This window comes from Eptesicus fuscus, chromosome 2 (assembly GCF_027574615.1).
Source record: "Eptesicus fuscus isolate TK198812 chromosome 2, DD_ASM_mEF_20220401, whole genome shotgun sequence".
Lineage (NCBI taxonomy): Eukaryota > Metazoa > Chordata > Mammalia > Chiroptera > Vespertilionidae > Eptesicus > Eptesicus fuscus.
In genome coordinates this window covers 24,123,098-24,143,768 of record NC_072474.1, presented here as the reverse complement: position 1 = coordinate 24,143,768, position 20,671 = coordinate 24,123,098, and the positions used below count along the sequence as shown (strand labels likewise).

The 20,671-nt window shown below is 37.9% G+C and overlaps 1 protein-coding gene across 6 annotated transcripts in view; it reads left to right on the top strand.

The window, feature by feature from the left end:
• The window catches only part of STAM (signal transducing adaptor molecule), an 82,926-nt gene extending 65,129 nt beyond the window's left edge, over positions 1-17,797 (top strand). For all 6 annotated transcript variants that reach the window (XM_008148831.3, XM_054725927.1, XM_054725913.1 and 3 more), the window contains 5 exons: positions 1,725-1,812; positions 2,252-2,306; positions 2,937-3,090; positions 6,025-6,197; positions 15,345-17,797. In XM_008148831.3, coding sequence (XP_008147053.2) covers positions 1,725-1,812; positions 2,252-2,306; positions 2,937-3,090; positions 6,025-6,197; positions 15,345-15,570 — 696 coding nt within the window. In that variant the 3' untranslated portion in view covers positions 15,571-17,797. The remainder of the gene's footprint in view (positions 1-1,724; positions 1,813-2,251; positions 2,307-2,936; positions 3,091-6,024; positions 6,198-15,344) is intronic.
• Positions 17,798-20,671: the final 2,874 nt, after the last annotated feature.

The window sequence follows — 20,671 nt, the reverse complement described above, 5'->3', positions numbered from 1 at the left end:
TGATAGTAGGTAATTTCAGATAGAGTATAGTATTCTGTAAACACAACAAAAATTATCCAGGTATTAGTTTCTCTCACCACCCCCTCTTTTTTTTTTTTTTTTGCTGTAGGAAAACTTTTCTGACATGTGCCTTTTTTGGACTGCTTGAAATGAAAGTTGTGAATATTTTACATTGAAAAATAGTACCCATTTCAAAATATAAAATTCTTTTGCCTTCAGAAGTTTCTTATATGCTGTGTCACTTTTACTCTCTAGTAATTAATTCATCTCTCAAACTGTTCTTCTATATATAATGCAGAGTTTTTGTTTTTGTTTAAATAACTTCTGTGCTTTGAATTGGTAGTCTTTACATTATTTACCTAATGTACATATGTTTAACCCTTTGCACTCGCTTGCTTTTTTCTCGATTCCTTTATTCTACTCGGGATTTAATTTTTTAAATACCCCAGATTTTACAAAGCGCGGCAATAGAATAAAAAACTGGAGTTTCTTTTCATACAAACTTATTTATTTGGATTTTTTTATATTTCAAATTATTGATACATTCAAAGAGTAATTTTAATCTCGACATCCGAGTGCAAAAGGTTAATAGTATAACCCTGTAAAGGTTGTAATTATTATAATAGTATTCTTTGGTGTGCTATGTAAGATTTATATTTTGATTTTTAAAAACCTACGTATAAATACATATGTACTTATATATAATGTATAGAGGTACTAATGTAAAGATGATTTCATTAGCCCCATTGGTGATTAAAACAAAAGATTCTGAAGTATGTTTAAGTCACTGCCTTGAGATGCCTTCCAGCCTTTCCCACATAGAAAAATAGAGAGACCACAAACTGAAACATTGGTAGCAAGAAAATGTAGACAAATCTTTATGGCCCTACTTAGAAAGAGAACAGGTGTAATATAGCTGAGCTATGCCTTTCTAAAACAGCTGTTGTATTCACCCTGGGGGAGAAGTAATAACTGAGTTGTTAGTCATAAGTAATGCCATCGTGAGAGAGAGGTTACACCTGTCAGCATGTTAAGGCTACAGCTGCTTCAAAACAAAGTGAAATTCACTACCATGAAATTAGATTGAAGAACTCACATATTGTAAGTTTAAATGTGGCTCTATCCTCATTTAAGAGAATCACTGTGAGGACTAAAAAATAAGTAGGTAGAGCAGTGGTTCTCAACCTTCCTAATGCCGCGACCCTTTAATACATTTCCTCATGTTGTGGTGACCCCCAACCATAAAATTATTTTCGTTGCTACTTCATAACTATAATTTTGCTACTGTTATGAATCGTAATGTAAATATCTGTGTTTTCCGATGGTCTTAGGCGACCCTGCTAGCGGTTCTCACCGCTGCTGTAGAGCCTAAGACCATCGGAAAACACAGATATTTACATTACGATTCATTAACAGTAGCAAAATTACAGTTATGAAGTAGCAACGAAAATAATTTTATGGTTGGGGGACACCACAACATGAGGAAATGTATTAAAGGGTCGCGGCATTAGGAAGGTTGAGAACCACTGAGGTAGAGTTTTCGAGGCTCTGACTTCACATGGTACTTAAAAGAGAGTACACAGATATTAACCACATAAAAACAAAATTGGAGTCTACATATCTGAACTACAAAAGTTCTCTATCCATTGTCTAATTAACAAAGTGAGAACATATTGTTGTGTAATGACTAGTTGCTTTTTATATTAACTATTTAATTGCTGTAGGACAAAATGGACCAGTTGCTACAGATGTTGCAAAGTACAGATCCCAGTGATGATCAGCCAGATCTTCCAGAGTTACTTCATCTTGAAGGTAAACCTTGTTTTTCATTTATCTTCCAAATAAAGGATAATTAGAGGTTATATCTACTGTTCTGTTACAGAATGGTTCATATTTAAATAAAATTGAGAATGATACAAAACATGTTCACATTTCTCACTCTTCTGTGACCCAGTCTCATATTTATATGCTATTTAAAACTTTGGTAGAATTCACATTCTTATACAGTTCTATACAAATTAAATATTTTATTTAAAATATCCAAATATTTTATTCAACATTTTAGAATGCTGTAAAATAAATATTGGTATTTTAATATTTTTGAGATCAAGAAAATAAATCTTGGGGTCTCTTTATTAATATCATTTTTATTACTCCAAATTACATCTTGTATTTCTTATATGAATATTCATCAGAGATTTGCTTTCTTTAGTTGCGTTTTCTTATATTTCTTCAAATCTTGTCACCTTAGCAATGTGTCACCAGATGGGACCTCTTATTGATGAAAAGCTGGAAGATATTGATAGGTAAAAGAGCATGTGTTCTCTCTATATTGTGTACCTTCTTCCCTGAAGTTCTCTGTAAACTACCTACTGGGATAGAGCTGCCATTAAAATTTATTTTATTACTAGTTTTGTTTGTTTATTTTCTTCTATTGTGTTATATTTTATTTTTTAATTTTTCTATTTTATTTCATTTGAATTTTTCATTTTTATTTTTTAATATTTTCTATTTTTATATGCCAAAGGAACCAGTCCTCATTTACTTGTTTTCTACTAGATGTGGGAATTTGAATTAGACCCAGCTCTCCTCTTTTTTTATCTTTTTATAAGGTGAGGATTTATTTGACCTTCACTATATTAGTCTTTTTTAAAATAAGGGTTAACTATTATAATCATGAGTGACATTACCAGAGCCCAAATGACCCATCTATTATTTTCTCGGGAAACCTAAATATTTCAAAGTAAAGTCAACTACAATAAGCTCTCCCAACACAGTATTTAAATCTGAGTTTTGATTGCCTTGGAGCTAAATACGGGATATTTTCTGTCACAAGGTAAATTTTTAATATTTTGCTATTTTGATATGCCTTATTATTTAGAACATTGTACTAATTAAATAGCAGTTATGTTTCAAGTTATTGTATAATATTTCAGAAAACATTCAGAACTCTCAGAACTTAATGTTAAAGTGATGGAGGCACTTTCATTGTATACCAAGTTAATGAATGAAGATCCAATGTATTCCATGTATGCAAAATTACAGAATCAGCAGTATTATATGCAGTCATCTGGTGTTTCTGCCTCTCAGGTAAGCTTTTAAAAACTCAAGTATATCATTTTAAATTCTCAAATATATTTGAGAATATTTGGAATAACTGTGTTTTTATAAAATTTGAAACTTCCTGAAAGTAATGTAAAATAAATTTTAAAAGAAATTTTTACTTGACAAATATCGTGTATACTATATAATTATACCAATGTGTTTGTTTTTTTTTTAAATATATTTTTATTGATTTCAGAGAGAGGAAGGGAGAAGGGGACAGAGAGAGAAATATCAATGATGAGAGAGAATCATTGATCAGCTTCCTCCTGCATGCCCCACATCGGGGATTGAGCCCGCAACCTGGACATGTGCTCTGACCAGGAAATCAAACTGTGACTTAACTGGTTCATAGGTTGATGCTCAACCACTAAGCCATGCCAGCCGGGCCCAATAGTTGTTTTTTTTTAAATTATTTTTCTGTAGGGGTATGCATCAGAATCACCCATCAAACTTTTTGAAAAAGTATGGATGCTTCGGTTTTACCCAGACTTGTTAAAGCAGAATCTTCAGGAGGGAGGCCCAAACGTGTGCATATTTTTAAGGCTTTATATGTAACTAGAGGCCCGGTGCACGAAATTCGTGCACGGGAGGGGGGGGTGTCCCTCAGCCCAGCCTGCACTCTCCAATCTGGGACCCCTCGAGGGATGTCCGACTGCCCGTTTAGGTGCGATCCCGGTGGGATCGGGCGTAAACAGGCAGTCGGACATCCCTCTCACAATCCAGGACTGCTGGCTCCAAACTGCTAGTCTGCCTGCCTTCCTGATTGCCCCTAACTGCTTCTGCCTGCCAGCCTGATCACCCCCTAACCACTACCCTGCCAGCCTGTTTGCCCCTAACTGCCCTCACCTGCAGGCCTGGTCACCCCTAACTGCCCTCCCCTGCAGGCCTGGGTCCCTCCCAACTGCTCTTCCCTGCAGGCCCAGTTGCCCCCAAGTTCCCTCCTCTGCCGGCTTGGTCACCCCTAACTGCTCTCCCCTGCTGCAGTCTTGATCGCCCCCTAACTGCCCTCCCTTGCAGGCCTGTTTCCTCCCAACTGCCCTCCCCTGCTGGCCATCTTGTGGTGGCCATCTTGTGTCCACATGGGGGCAGGAATCTTGTGTGTTGGAGTGATGGTCAGTCTGCATATTACTCTTTTATTAGATAGGATTATCTGGTTAAGAACTGCAGTTTTTTTGTCTCAGTAAAATTTCTAATTATTACTAAATTCCTCTGGGTATGTATGGTGTTCAGTTTTATAGTGAGCTGCTTTAATCTGTATTTCACTCCCTTCCTTTACATAACATGAAATGTAATACAGAGCCCTTTCCCTCTTTTTTGGTAATCCTCACCCGAGGATATTTTTTCCACTGATTTTTAGAGAGAGTTTAAGGGAGAGGGGGAGATAGAGAGAAATATCGATGTCAGAGAGACACATCAATTGGTTGCTTCCTGCCTGTGCCCTGACCAGGGCTGGGGATCGAACCTGCAACCCAGGTAACATGCCCTTAACTGGGAATTGAACTCATGACCCTTTGGTGCACAGGCCGATGCTTTATCCACTGAGCATTACCAGCCAGGGCCCTTTCGCTCTTTTCAGCTCAAATAACTATTTAAAGAGCTCTTTTCCCACAAACTCAGTAAGTTCAGGGTATAGGGGTATAGGGAGTAATTCGCCAGGCACTTCATTTTATCCATGTAGAGTGGTATAAACATTATATAGATTAATTTTTGTTTTTAGCTTAGGGGCTTAATCACAAGGAACAAAAACAGCCTGTAATTATTGGAATCGAGAGTCTAGGTCAGTGGTTGGCAAACTCATTAGTCAACAGAACGGCAAACCACGGCTGAAGAGCCGCATGTGGCACGCGAGCCACAGTTTGCTGACCACTGGGCTAGATGATTCCTACTCACAGGTGTTGATATCAATTTGAGCCAAAGAAACCCCCCCAAAAACCTTTCATGTTCAGTTTGAGAAGTACAAAAAAATGCACTCATGAGGACCAGAATAGCTGTGTTTACAATGAAGACTTTTGGATTCTGATGCATGGGAAGTATCTTAGGACTTAACAGAAGTACTAAGATGATTGAGCCTAATGATTGTGTTATTATCTTTACAACTGGTAAAAAAGCGTTACCACATTGATAGTGGCCTTCTGTTATCAAACTTGTGAAATGGAAGGATTTAAAGAATACTACAGAAAACTAGAATATTATGTGTTTTAAGACTTTTGGAATTTAAGGCTTCAATCTCTTTCGATTCAGACAAGTATAGTTTTTAGATGCAGTGGTAGACAAACAATGGCCCAAGGGCCAAATCCAGTCTCCCATCTGTTTAAATAAGTTTTTATTGAAACACAGCCATTCTCTGTAGTTTATTAATTATTTCTGGCTGCTTTTTATATGGGTCAAATTCAGTAGTTGTGACAGAAACATATGGCCCACAAAGCCTAAAATATTTACTAACAGGACTTTTACAAAAAAGTTTGCTGACTAACCCTACTTTAGAAAGTTAGTTTGTTCTGTGTTCAGTAAACTAATTTAAGACATATAAATTGAATCTATAAGCAGATGCAATCTATTGATACAGTCAATTCAAAGACACTTCTTAAACATCCTTTGGAATTTCTTTTAGGGAAGTACTTAAAATATCAACATGGAAAAAGAGACTGTATTAGTATAAAGTTTCAAGATAAGTTCCTTTACTACTTCTGGATAGAGGTAAACGTGAGTTTAGGCGATGTTTACCTAAGAAAATATTCAGAAGCCAACTTCACTGAAAAACATTTTTTTTAAATGCCTGTTAACTGAAGTAACTATGAAAAAAGATTTCAGGGATAGAATTGTTTTTTGTTTTTTTTTGTTAACTGAATGTCTCTACAAAAAGTTTGGCATGCTTTTTAAATCTTAGAAAATCTAATGTGTTATCATGAACTGTTCTAGGTATATCCAGGGCCTCAAAGTGGTACTTACCTGCTTGCAGGGAATGCCCAGATGAGCCATCTCCAGAGCTACAGTCTTTCTCCAGAGCAACTGTCTTCCCTCAGCCAAGGAGCAGTTCCACCCTCTGCAAACCCTGCCCTTCCTGCCCAGCAGACTCAGGCTTCTTACCCTAGGTAATTTGATTATTGACTATTATTTGGAGTTAATGTTATTATTAAAATTCTTTTTTGTAATATCTTCAAAAGTTTTTTTTTAGATTTTATTTTAGAGAGAGGAGAAGAGAGAGAGAGAGAGATGAGAGGTGAGAGAGAAACATCGATCTATTGCCTCCTGTAAGTACCAGAAGGAGAAAGGTGAGAGAGAAACATCGATCCGTTGCCTCCAGTAAATACCCGAACCATGGATTAAACCCAAAACCTGGGTATGTACTATGACCAGGAATCAAACTCCACCATCTTTCAGGTTTGAGCCACATTGGTCAGGGCAAAATTCTTAAGTTCCCGTGATCATCTATAACCAGAACTGGATAAGAAACTCCAGAATAGATGCTATCACTGATACCAGATGGTTAGCTCTGTTTGTGGTGATGAGTGAGTTCTACAGGAACCCCTGTAGTATTGCAGCAATAGCCAGCAAGCCAGATCTCTGTCTTACTGACTCGCTGAACTGCTGTATTCTGATTCTAACTTTGTCATAATTTATTTTTGTTTTTATTTGAGTCCATGATGATATTTGCTAAGGATTTTAATGAAACTTAGATTTGATAACTATATATTGTTTTTCACAAATTTCATAAAAAATCTAAATGTTTTTATCATTATTGTTTCAGAATTTATGGTTCTGAAAGACACATATTTCCTTCTTTTTGCCCTGTGTTGAAATTTAGTATATATCACAGCAAGATATATCATTTGAAAAGAGATGGACATTTTACCCCTGTGGTCCATGGAGCAACTATCTGAATATAAAATGACAGGCTCATTGTTTTGGCCATTTACTTATAATATCCTCTATCACATAGTTAAATGATTATACATTATGTAATTTACAATTACATAAATGTCTTTTCTGCTTCTGTGTGAATCTAAGCTGAAGTCTTTCCCTCAAAACAAATAAAAGGTAGACTTTAGAATTCATCAGTTTGTAATTCTAGAAGTCATGCTATTCTGACTCACATTAGAAGTATCTTTGTGCACAGGCACAATTTCTAGAAAACTTTTCTTCAATATTGGGGTTGCCCGTGAATGCTCCTATACTGTCCTTACTGTTGTATTACTCATCCTTAAAAGAGTCACACTCTGGGGATGCTTAGGGATTCACAGACAGGATACTCTACTGAAAGTAGCTCAGAAAAAAAAAAAAAAGTTTAGGTATAACTCTTTCTGCCCCAGGACTTTTTTTTTTTTTTTTTTTTTTTAAGTTGAAATTTGGTGAATTGAATACCCTTACATGGAAAAGAAGCAGACAGGTAGGGAACAGCTATTGTTAGCATACTGTCTTAAAAACTAGATACAAAGTGAGTAGAGGTAGGTATTGTTGAGAAATAGCCAGTGTGCATGAGTTATGTAGGAATCTCTTAGGTATTTAGTGTCATCTAGAAATGCTGCCTCTATCCCAGCTGGTCCTCTGTTACTGTGTCTCATGCTGCTGTAGCTGCCTTGTTCCTTGTTCCTTGAGACCCATTCTTAGTTCAGGGCCTTGAGAAACTTCCTTGTGAATGATAGCTGTAACACCTTGTTGCTGTTCTCTGGGGCTTCCATGTCCTGTATGTGAAATACCTGATGCAGGGCATGCACTGTATTCCAGGCCCTCACTCTACTGATACTGTGTAGCTATTACTGTCACCTCAGGAAACACATGTGCACTTCAACAGGTGCTTTTTCCTTGACATCTTTAGCCCTCTTTGTCTGGCTGATTCCTATTTATCTGTTCTTAGCTTTCTCTTTACTAGAATACCTTCCCACACTCCAACACTGTTCCTGCTCTCTTGCTGTCACAGGACCCCAGCCCACTGTGTACTCTCTTGTAATCATCTTTAGACTAGTCTGTATCCCCAATAAGCTATCATATCTTGAGAGATGGAATCAAGTTTCTTTAACCTTTATATCTATTGTGTAGCAGAGTTTTATACTTGATAAGAACTCAGTAAATACTTGATAAATAAATGTTTAAGATAGGAATTTGAAGTGCTGTGTTGGGCCAGTGAGATATATTTTTAAACTAGTAGCCCGATGCATGAATGAAGATTCGTGCAAGAATGGGCCTTTGTTCCCCTGGCTGCCGGCACCGCCTTCGCTCTGGCCGGAGCAGCCTTTCTGCCTTCCCACGCTGCCCAGAGGCCCGGAGCGGCTGACGCTTGCGTCCCACCCTGTCCCCGGCCGCTCGGTGCCTGTGCATGCAAATTAACCTGCCATCTTTGTTGGATTAATTTGCATATTCACTCCTGATTGGTGGGTGTCACAAAGGTACGGTCAATTAGCATGTTACTCTTTTATTAGGTAGATTATTTACAGAGGCTTCACAAAGGCTTTGAGGCAGTTTTTAAAAACATATAAATGTATAACATAATATATAAGAACAGGGTGGGGCAAAAATAGATTTATAATTGTGAGTATACAAAACACAGATTTTATTCTTATATTATTATTTATTAATTATTGTATTATTTTCCATACCAACAACTGTATTTGACTCAAGCTTTCTAATTACAGATCAAAGTCATTGAGGAATTTTTCCCCCCATTTTGGTGGGCAAGTTTTTCTTTAGTGGCACTCGTTCATATCTAGGAGGCAATTTCTTATTCTTTTACATATAATTTTGGTTCTAGTGTTCTTTTCCAGACTATGTAATAACCTTAGTATGATCTTACTCAGTGGTCGGCAAACTGCGGCTTGCGAGCCACATGCGGCTCTCTGGCCCCTTGAGTGTGGCTCTTCCACAAAATACTACGGCCTGGGTGAGTCTATTTTGAAGAAGTGGCGTTAGAAGAAGTTTAAGTTTTAAAAATTGGGCTTTCAAAAGAAATTTCAATCGTTGTACTGATGATATTTGGCTCTGTTGACTAATGAGTTTGCCAACCACTGATCTTACTGATAATTAGGGAAGGTAGAATGGATGCAGTTTCCTAAACTCACCTGTAGTGATGGTGATGATGATAGTACTCAGGTGACCAAAGCTATGCACTTACTTGTCTATTATTTCAGGTTACTCTATTAAACAGGTGTTTATTGAACATTTAGTCTGTGCCAGACACTATGCTAGACACTTGACATACAAGTGTGAGTTTCTTCCTCTCCCCACAGACACAACTGACATACAACATTATGTAAATTTAAGATGTACAACTGGTTGATTTGATACATTTCTATATTGTAAAATGATTACCATCATAGCATTAGCTAACACCTTCATCCTATCACACAGTTACCATTTCTTTTTTTGTGGTGAGAACATTTAAGGTTTATTCTGAGCAACATTCAAGTATATGATAATAGTATTATTAGGGAAAATCATCATGCTGTACATTAGATTCCTAAACTTATTCATCTTATAAATGGAAGTTTGTACCCTTTGTCTAGTATCTCCCCATTTTCCTCATTCTCTAACCAACATTCTACTATTTGTCTTTTAGATTCCACATGTGAGGTCATATAGTATCTATCTTTCTCTATTTTACTTAGCATAATGCCCTCAAGTCTCATCCAAGTTGTACAAATGGCAGAATTTTCTTTTTTCTTGTGGCTGAATAATATTCCAGAGAGGGGGAGGAGAGGGAAAGGAAGAGGAAGAGGGAGAGGGAGAGGGAGAGGGAGAAGGCAGACATGTACACATACATCTTCTTTACCCATTCATCTGTTGATGGATGCTCAGGTTGTTTCCATATTTTGGCTGTTTTGAGTAATGTTGCAGTGAACATGGGGGTGCAGATCTCCTAAAGATCCTGATTTCAGTTCTTTGAGATATATACTCATAAATGGGACTGCTGAGTCATATGATACTTTAATTTTTTAAAAATATGTTTTTATTGATTTTAGAGGATAGAAACATTGATAAGAGAGAAACATGGTTCGGCTGCCTCCTGCAACGCCCCCTACTGGGGATCAAGCCTGCAACCCCAGGCATATACTCTGACCAGGAATCAAACTGGTGACCTATTCGTTCAAGGGTTGATGCTCAACCATTGAGCCACACTGGCTGGGCTAATTTTTAATTTTTTTGAGGAACCTCTGTACTGTTTTCCAAGTGGCTGCATCAGTGTACATTCCCATCAACACTGTATAAGTGTTCCCTTTCTCTACATCCTTGCTTGTTATCTTTTGTCTTTGATGATAGCCATTCTAACAGGTGTGAGATAATATCTCATTTTGGTTTTGATTTGCATTTCCCTGATGATTAATGATATTGAGCACCTTTTCTTTTTTAATTTAAATTCTTTATTGTTTAAAGCAGTGGTCGGCAAACTGAGGCTCGCGAGCCGCATCCGCGGTTTGCCGCTCTATTGAGTAATGAGTTTGCCGACCACTGGTTTAAAGTATTACATGAGTCTTCTTTTCCCCCATTGACCTCTCCCCGGCCACCTCCACCCCCCAGCACATGCCCTTACCCGCCCCTATGGTCTGTGTCCATTGGTTATGCTCATATACATGCATACAAGTCCTTTGGTTGCTCTCTTACTCCCCTTCCTCCTCTGCCTTCCCTCATAGGTTGGACATTCTGTTCGATGCTTCTATGTCTCTGGTTCTATTTTTGTTCATTAGTTTATGTTGTTCATTATATTCCACAAATGAGTGAGATCATGTGATACTTACCCCCTCTGACTGGCTTATTTCATTGTACCTATTGGCCTTTTGTGTGTCTTTGGAAAACTGTGTGTTCATTTCCTCTGCCTATTTTTCATCTAGTAGTTAGTTTCTTTACTATTGAGTTGTATGAGTTCTTTATATATTTTTGGTATTAGCGCCTCATTAGATATATGACTTACAAATATTTTCTTTTATTCATTGGTTGTGTCTTAATATTGTTGATTGTTTCTTTTGCTGTTCAAAAACTTTTTAGTTTGATGCAATCCCAGTTGTTGATTTTTGCTTTCATTTCCTGTGCTTTTGCTGTCACATCCAGGAAAATTGCTGCTGAGACGATTGTCAAGGAGCCTTTTCCCTATGTTTTCTTCTAGGGATTTTATGGTTTCCAGTCTTAAATTAAGGTCTTTAATCCATTTCAAGTTCTTCTTTTTGTGAGTGGTGTAAGATAGGCCTTCAGTTTCCTTCTTCTACATGTGGTTATCTAGTTCTCCCAGCGCCACTTTTGGAAGAGACTGTTCATTCTCCACTGAGTGTTCCTGGCTCTCTGGGCATATGAGTTGCCCGCTGACTTAGAGTTTCTTAACCTCAGTGTGCTTCCTGGTTAGTAGAGGCAACCAGACAAACAAGTTGTAATGATAATATAAATTACAAATAAAGGTACATGCAGGGTGCTTTAGGGACTTCAAGGTCCAGGGAAGGTTTTGAAGAACATACTCTCAAGTTATGTTATTCTTAGCGTGGAGGAAAAAGTAAGATATTTTCTATCATGAGCAAATATATAGCAGCATGAAATGGCATGGTACCATGGAATGGGGAGTTGTGAAAATACATATTACCAAAGGATTAAAGTCTATGGTGGAAGATGTGAGTGATGTACTTGCAGTTATTGGCAAAGATAATGACTGGTCCTAGATATCATGTTAAGGAGCTTGGGTCTTGGGAAAGCCTACAAGGGGATTTAAATGGCAATAAGATTGGTGAATTCATAGTTGCTAGGTTAGAAGCTGGGAGACTTTGTATATTAGACAAGAAATCATGAGTTCTAACTGCAAGATATAATGATAGAGCCCTACCCGATTTGGCTCAGTGGATAGAGCGTCGGCCTGTGGACTGAAAGGTCCCGGGTTCGATTCCGGTCAAGGGCATATACTTTGGTTGCGGGCACATCCCAGTTGGGGGGTGTGCAGGAGGCAGCTGATCGATGTTTCTAGCTCTCTATCCCTCTCTCTTCCTCTCTGTAAAAAATCAATAAAATATATTTTTTAAAAATTTAATTTTAAAAGAAGATATAATGATAGAGATGGAAAAAAGAGTTCTTTAGGAGATTAGCAAATGATTGCATGTAGATGACACGCTGGGACAATAGTGCAGAGCAGATATAAGGGAGAGTAGTAGTGAATTGCTGGTTTTTGCCCTTGAGCAACTGGGTAAATGATGGGAATGTAAGTTGAGATAAGGAATATAGTACAAACTGTGAATAATTATAATAATAGCGAACATTTGTTGGGATGTCCCATGTTATTAGATGAGGAAACAGTATGGAGGGAGGATTAAGTTTCCACTTTGCTAAGATACAAAATCAGGCATTTTGGCTCCAGAGCTTAGCATTTTGTCACAATATTGTATTATAGCCGTATTGCGGTCCTTATTGTAAATAAGAGCATAAAACCTGACTTCTTGTAATACTTTTTATCTCACAAAGCAACACATATAGAATGATAATGAGTGATGCCTTTCAGCATTACAGTAAAACCTCGATATAATGGACTAATATGGGCGAGGGGGTGTCCATTAAAGCCCAAGTCCATTATATAATAAAGTAGGTTTTCCAGATGTATATGTAAAAAAATTGGCATATTAGTTTACCTGTTTTTACTTACGTAGACATGTTTGTGTAATTAAAATTTAATATGATTGAAAAGTTTAATTTCACACAAAAGTATTTTGTATGTATTACCGTAATTTGAAATTTATACTGAATACATTTAGTAAAAGCATGCATTCACTAATCACCGCGAATAAACAAATGCACACAATGCACAGGGCTGGGGCGTGGCTTAGTGCACATTAGAACTGCTGCAGAAAGTCAGGCTAGGTGACAACAGAACCAATTATTGCACAGTGTGATCATGTGCTAATCATTCCTGAACATTGTTTGCCAGTGCTGACTCTTGGATTTAAATATGTAGACTGTAGTTATGTAATATTTATTTATGTCGGTGAAATTACTTCAGTGTTTCTGAACATATGACCTGTTAACTAAAATTTGTTAAAAATGACAGTGAATTAACAACATAAAGTAAGTTGTTAATCCTGGTTTACAATTTTAAAATTAACAGTGTTAATTTTCACATATGACATACAAACCAGAAATTTTGTCCATTAAATCTGAAGTTCATTAAATTGAGGTCCTCAAAATTGAGGGTTTATTGTACTTAAGGGGCTACATTAGTGGGTGGAATGTAGCACTAAAAGACTGTCAACTTTAATAATGAATTGTTTAATCTGTGCAGAATGCAAGAGCATTGATTTTACTAGCAAGTGATTTGTAAACAATCTAGAACAATCTAGCAATTGAAGAGTTTAGAAATAGGCAATATTTTGAAAATTGCCCAATTTATAGTTTGTTTTTACATTTTTAACAGAAATGTGGGGGGAAATCTCAATGTGAAAGCTGTTAGTATTTCTCTTTATATAGCTGTGCTAGTGTCTTATACATGGTAAAAACTCAAATATCAGAATGGAGATGGGAAGAGAGAAAGCAGAGGCAGTGAATAAAGACAGCTCTGAAGGAATGTTTTTGATGGAATGAGAGCAGTGCCCAAGTGGAGGGCACCTTGCAAGGGAGCAATGACAGCTGATGAGTTATAGCAGGAGAGAAGGCACAGCTCTGAATGGGAGTAGGAAAGATAGTTGATGAATGTGGTGGTGGGAGTAGATGGAAGGTCTCTTTTATTTGCTTTTCATTTTCAGGGCAATAAGAGAAACAAGGTTATCAAGCTTTCATCTTCCCTAGTCCACCTCTTGTCAAGGACTGATGATTTCCATATTGCCAGATCCAGTGGTCACTTCCTTTTTGAAATACTTTCTTCCCTTGACTATGACCATTCTCTTTTAGTTTTCCTTCCACCTTATTGCCACTCCTCAGTCTTCTTTGCCTAATGTTTCTCTGTCTTCTTGACTTCTAGTGTAGGACTCAAAATATGAACTTTGTTCTCTGTAGTCATTCCCTAGGGCAGCGGTTCTCAACCTGTGGGTCGCGACCCTTTGGGCGTTGAACGACCCTTTCACAGGGGTCGCCTAAGACCATCGGAAAACACAGATATTTACATTACGATTCATAACAGTAGCAAAATTACAGTTATGAAGTAGCAAAGAAAATAATTTTATGGTTGGGGGTTACCACAACATGAGGAACTGTATTAAAGGGTTGCGGCATTAGGAAGGTTGAGAACCACTGCCCTAGTGGGTCTTATTCAGGCCCACAACTCTGAACACCAGGTGTATGATGATGACCCCCAAATATGTATTTCTATTCCTAACTTTCCACTGGTCTCTAGACTTGAATAGCTGACCGCCTGTTGAACTTCCTAGATATCTCACTTTACATGTCCAAAACTGTACTTTGATTCCCCTTCCCCAAATTTATTGTAGTCCTTATCTGCCATCTGTTGTCTTTTTAGTGAATGTCCACTCTACCAGTTATTTCTTCCAGTCATTCAGTTCTAAAACATCAGGCATTCTTGACCACTCTACCCACTAGCAAATTTTGATGATAATGCCTTCAAAATCGTACCCTTCTCTTCACCAAGTCTACCATGGCACTAGCCACCTGTCAGCTCTTACCTAGACCATTGTAAAAGCCTCAGTCAGATATCCTTGCATATCCTTGGCCCACAGTGAATCTGTTAAAGCCTAAGTCAAATCACATCATTCTTTTGTCCAGAATCAGTGTCTTTCCATCTCACTATATAATCCAGAATCCTTACTATGGCCTCCAAGGCACTGTATATCTAAGGCTCCTCTCCCCTTTAATTCTGCTTCTTTATCTTACGCGACTTTCCTCCTTTCTCACTCTGCTTCTGCCAGCATGGCCTCCTTTCTGGTCCTTGAACATGCCTGGCATTTTGTTTTCTCAATGGATTCTGTGCTTGCCATTCTTTTCGCTTGACCAGCTTATATTCCTATATAATCAGCATGACTCCCTCTCTCACTTCTTTCAGGTCTTAGCTTAAATTTTTCCCTTGTCTGAAATGCCTTCCCCTACCACACTGTAAAAGCCAGAATCTCTTGTCTCAGGAACACTTGGTCCTCCTAATATGCTTTTTTTCTCCTCCCTTTTTTTTTTTTTCAACTATATCCCAGTACCTAAAATAGCACTTTTGACACATAGTATTTGACACATTATGGGTATTTAATAAATATTTACTGAATGGGTTATTTAATGAATAGCTTCCTGTTTATCTTTAAATGGGTAAGTTAGTCAATATTGATCAGAGTGTTTTTTCCCTTCCACAGCTCAATGGTCAGTTCTGTTCAAGGAAATACATATCCCAGCCAGGCGTCAGTATATAGTCCTCCTCCTGCTGCTGCTACTGCTGATGTCACTATATACCAGAATGCAGGAACTAATATGTCCCATGTGCCAAACTATAGTTTAACATCGTCAGCACTGCCTCAACCAGGAGGCAGTCAACAGCCACCTCAGCCACAGCAACCATATTCTCAGAAGGCTCTGCTATAGGATTTGGGATTCCTCTTGGATCTGCTAAATGCCGCTGACAATGTTAGAGATTCTTTTGATATCTTAAGGTTTGTTTATCCTCATCTTATAGGAATCTGTCGTGGTCAACAAGTTCAAATATTCAACGTTATGTTGTCAAGAAGGTAGAACTCTCTTCAGTTTGCACTGACTTTTCAGAGGTTCTCCCCCCCTCCTCTCCCAGAGGAATGAAACTACTTACAACATTTAATTCTTTTCATCATATGAAAGAATTGATATAAGATTATTTGTCTCATAAAATTACCTGGTCTGCAAAAAGTCAAACTTAACAAAAATTGTTGTGGCAAATGTTATGTACATATATTGCTGTGTAACTTCATTAGTGGCCATTTTTGAATCACAGTGGTGATCATGTGAATATATTTAACACTGTTAAATTAATTTACATTGCTATTTTATTTTAATCATGAACATCTACCATGTTTCATAATGTTTTGTGTAAATTTAAGATAATTACACTATCCTTTTACAGTGCAAGAGAACAAAGCTGTAGCATATTTACATGAAAGTATTATGTTAGTGTTTTGGTTTTACATTAAACTGAACTTTCCTTTGACTGATTGTGAATTAAACATATGTACATTATGTCTTTCTGTAGCCTCTGCATACTACTAGCTGTCATCACACCAGCATACAGTAGCTAAATTTTTGGTGCAGTTATAACAAATAATGTTCCCTTTTAAACTTTTACATTTTGGCATGATATTTCAGAATATTGTGGGACCATGACACAAAATTAAGTTAGGATCATGTTCTTTATATCTTATTTTTAAAGAAATGATGTTGATTTACTTTTTCCTAGTTGAAGATAGTAATTAGGTTTATAAACTGTATACTGTGTTTATTGGTGGCAGTGACACCAAAGATAGAGGCAGTGGATAGAAGTTTGTAAACTGGAAAGAAACCATAAATAACACTACATTTTCAAAGTCTCTTGTAATTATTTAGGATATAAAAAAGTTGATTCATCTGTCTTATCTCACTACTAGTCTTTTAAATATGTCTTTAACGCATTGTATCCCTTAATTCTTCATTAAAATGGATATTAGCAGATGTTTCAAAGTAATCAATATTCCTGACTTTGCTTAACAGTTTGCATGTTTATTCTTACCTTTCAAACTGGGTTATGGGTTTGCTCTCTCTTTATAAAGTTCTAATAGAATTATATTGGCTTCCTATTCAGGAGTTTTTCAACGAACGCTTTTCTTTTTTTAATCCACATGAAATATGTTTTCAACTGACATTTTAATCTTCTTAAATAGTTACAATTTTCCTGGTTGTGCTATACTATTATTTAACACTATTATTTAAACAACTGAAAAATTGAGCTCAGCGTCATATTAAATGAGTTGAGTTGAACAAATTTCATACCATAAATGAAAATTTAATTTCTATTTTCTAAGACTATTATAATCAGATAACTTGTTTCTTTCCCTTTGGACAAATGATTCCATCTTTGGCAAGAAAACTTAATGGTGACCTAATTATAGTTTCAAATTTAAAGCACTGTCTTCACCGTAAGTGTTTTACCAGGTGTTGTGTTTTCCTGACTTTAGAGTATGTTGCCCTCAAATAGAAATTTTAAAATTTGAATTCAACCTTTAGTTTAAAAAGTTATTATATTGTTTTTTGATTGGCATTGTGAAATCATAATCTTTATTTCAGTTTGAATATTCTAGTTTAACTGATATACTTTCCCCTATCATACTATATTTTTCTCTTTGTCTTTTGATAAATTTCTGTTTACCAATGGCAAATGTATCATTCCCCCATTTTATTTTTATATTCTTCACGCTGTAAGATCAATTACATATTCTGTTATTTGCTTTTTGCCCTATAAAAGTCAAAAGAATGGTAAAATGAAAAAACAAAGATCCTTATTACAATGCATACCTATTATATTAGTGTGCTTATAAAGATTTTAATGATGAATACTTAAAACTGACACATCAATTTGTGCTTTTAATACCAGATGGAAAAATTCCAATGACAAGAAACCACTGGGTTTTCTTCTTTTTGATGACATGGCAAGGGCAGAAATAGGAAAGGACCAGTTAGCACAGTGATTTGTTCTGAAACCAGTGTATGAGCTGTACTTAAAAATATATTTCTTTAAAATATGACAGTTTTTTTTTAAGGAATGCAATTATTTATAAAATGAACTAATTAAAATGTGAATTTCTGTGAATCAAGTTTGACTTCTTAGTTTATTTCCTCTATAAAGTTTGAGTGTGCATCTATAAACCAGTAACATTTAGTTGGAAAAATTCAAGTTCATTTACTCTATAGCATAAATAGCCAACAAACCCCATGGTCAATAGGATGTCATAATAGTGCAATGCCCTAAGCCTAAGAGCAATACTGTGATTTGACAGTCTTTTCTAATTCTGTGGTCCTCTTCCACTGTTACCTGTCTCTCCTCAGTGAGGGATCTTTTTATGTGCCTAGAGATGTCCTTCTTTTTATTAAAAACTTCTGGAGCTTTGTTTCTATACTTCTTAGTTTTTGTATTTAAAATGCTTACTAGACAACTAATACTATTTTCTGATATAGCTTTCATATATGACATGTATAATTCAGCTTGAGAATATCTGTAGTCCAAAGCAAGTTTATATAAGACACATTATTGCCCTGTTCATGATAAACTATGAACTATAGTTTAAAATTTTCACACTTGTATCATTTTCTGTTTTTTAAAAATTCTTTGGGTGATTAACTGCTTATATCCCTTAGAATAAAATATATAGAAGAAACTTACTAAAAGATTTTCTTAAAGGCCTATGACATACTCCTATAAGTATGTCATCTTTTATTTTAGAATCGTGACTTGATTAAATGTTATTGTCAAGTATCTAGATTATTTTCTACTAGAGGCCCGGTGCACGAAATTTGTGCACTGGGGGGGGGGGTGTGTCCCTCAGCCCAGCCTACACCCTCTCCAATCTGGGACATCCCTCTCACAATCCAGGACTGCTGGCTCCTAACCGCTCATATGCCTGCCTGCCTGCCTGATTGCCACTAACCGCTTCTGCCTGCCAGCCTGATCACCCCCTAACCACTCCCCTGCTGGCCTGATTAACACCTAACTGCTCCCTTGCCAGCCCGATCGCCCCCCACTGCCCTACCTTGCCAGCCTGGTTGCCCCCAACTTCCCTCCCCTGCCAGCCTGATCTCAGCCCCAACTGCCCTCCTCTTCCGGCCTGATCTCGCCCCACAACTGCCCTCCCCTGCCGTTCTGGTCACCCCCAACTGCCCTCCTCTGCTGGCCTGATCTCGTCCCCAACTGCCCTTCCCTGCTGGCCTGATCGCCCTTAACTGCTCTGCCTGCCTGATCACCCCTAATTGCCCTCCCCTGCTGGCCTGATCTCCCCACAACTGCCGTCCCCTGCCGGCCAATTTGGTTCTGATTGGTCGGTTTCTATGCCAGTCAGCGTCTCTGGGCCTATCAACGGGGCCTGATCAGAAAGGCGGGGCTGATCAGCAGCCCTGGTGGAGGCCTGGAGAGAAATGTAGGCGTGGCTGATGGCCAGGCCCGGAGAGAAAGAGAGAGGTGATCAACAGCTGCCACAGAGGCTATGGATCAACAGCTGCCACAGAGGCTACGGATCAGACCCTGCTTCTCTCTTCAGGCCTCTCTCTGGGCCTGATTCGCAGCCCCCTCAGCAGTCAGTGCTGGGTCACCATGTCTGTTGCTGTAGCAGTCAGTGCTGGGTCACCATGGCAACCCAACGCTGACTGCAGGACTGCCGGTTGGTCGAACCTCCGGTTGTGACGGACCCAGGGTTTTTATATATTAGGATACTATATATAATGACATATGCCTCCTAGTTTTTAAGCAAAACTGTCTGAGTTTTATATATTTTTTCTTAGTATGATCTTTCTTTAAAATTATAAAACTCAGTAAATTTTTTCTGAAGTTGTCCTAGCTTCCACAGTATTTTTTTCTTCTTATGTTGTTCTAGAGAATTTTAAATCTCAATATTTAAAATCTTAGATTTCCTTGCTGAACAAAATATAACATTTTATTGGCAATAACTTGTGGTCATACTGAATTTAGATGATTTTCAGATTCTAGCTTATGCTTATACTTCCCACTACCATTATTGTCTGTTTGCTGCTTCTTATAGATGCAGAGAATTTCTGATAAGGATTACATATTAAATTAATAAGAATCAACAAACTCCTGAATAAAAGCAAAAGGTACTGCTTTTAATGATCTTTTGGTGGTCAGAGACTTAAAAAATCATGTTGTCATTTTTTTAAACAAGTTTATTTAAACAACATGACACTTGAAGGGAAAACTAGGATTCATTTTTTAGAGTAATTTATCCCTACTTAAAGACAGATTGCCCTACATGTAATAGTTACATACAAAAAAGTTATAAAATTGTCCTTGGTTTTACAATGATAAATGAAAAGCATTAAAATTCTCCAATCAAACAAGGTATGCAAGAATTTTTATGTTGTTCTTTTTTGTTAACAGTGAGAGCAAAATAACTTACTGGAATCCTATCTAATAAAGAGGGAATATACTAATTGACTCTCATGCCCTCACAAAGATGGCGGTGCCCACAGCCAATAAGGAGGGAATATGCTAACTGACTGCCACGTCCTCAAATATGGCGGTGCCCACAGCCACAAGATGGTGGCGCCTAGTCCCCTCAGCCCCGTTGGGGTGGCAGGCATGCGGCACGGCCAGGCCCGCCCCCAGGCAGGTCTGGCCACTCTGTGCGCCTGCCTCCAGAGTCCCCCAGTCCCCTCAGCCTCCCAGCTGCCCAGGTCTGGCCCAAGGCGCAGGCAAGCCTCAGGTGGCGGCTGCCCAGCCGCCCAGGGCCGCTCAAGGCTCAGGTAACCAGGGCCAGCCAAGGCTTACGCTGGCAGCAGCAGAGGTGTGATGGGGGCATTGCCTTCCCCTGATTGCCGGATCGCCTCCCGCCCCTGAGGGTTCCTGGACTGTGAGAGGGGGCAGGCCGGGCTGAGGGACGCCCCCCTCCAGTGCATGAACTTTCATGCACTGGGCCTCTAGGATAAAGACAAGAGCTGAATGAGCATGCCACTAACG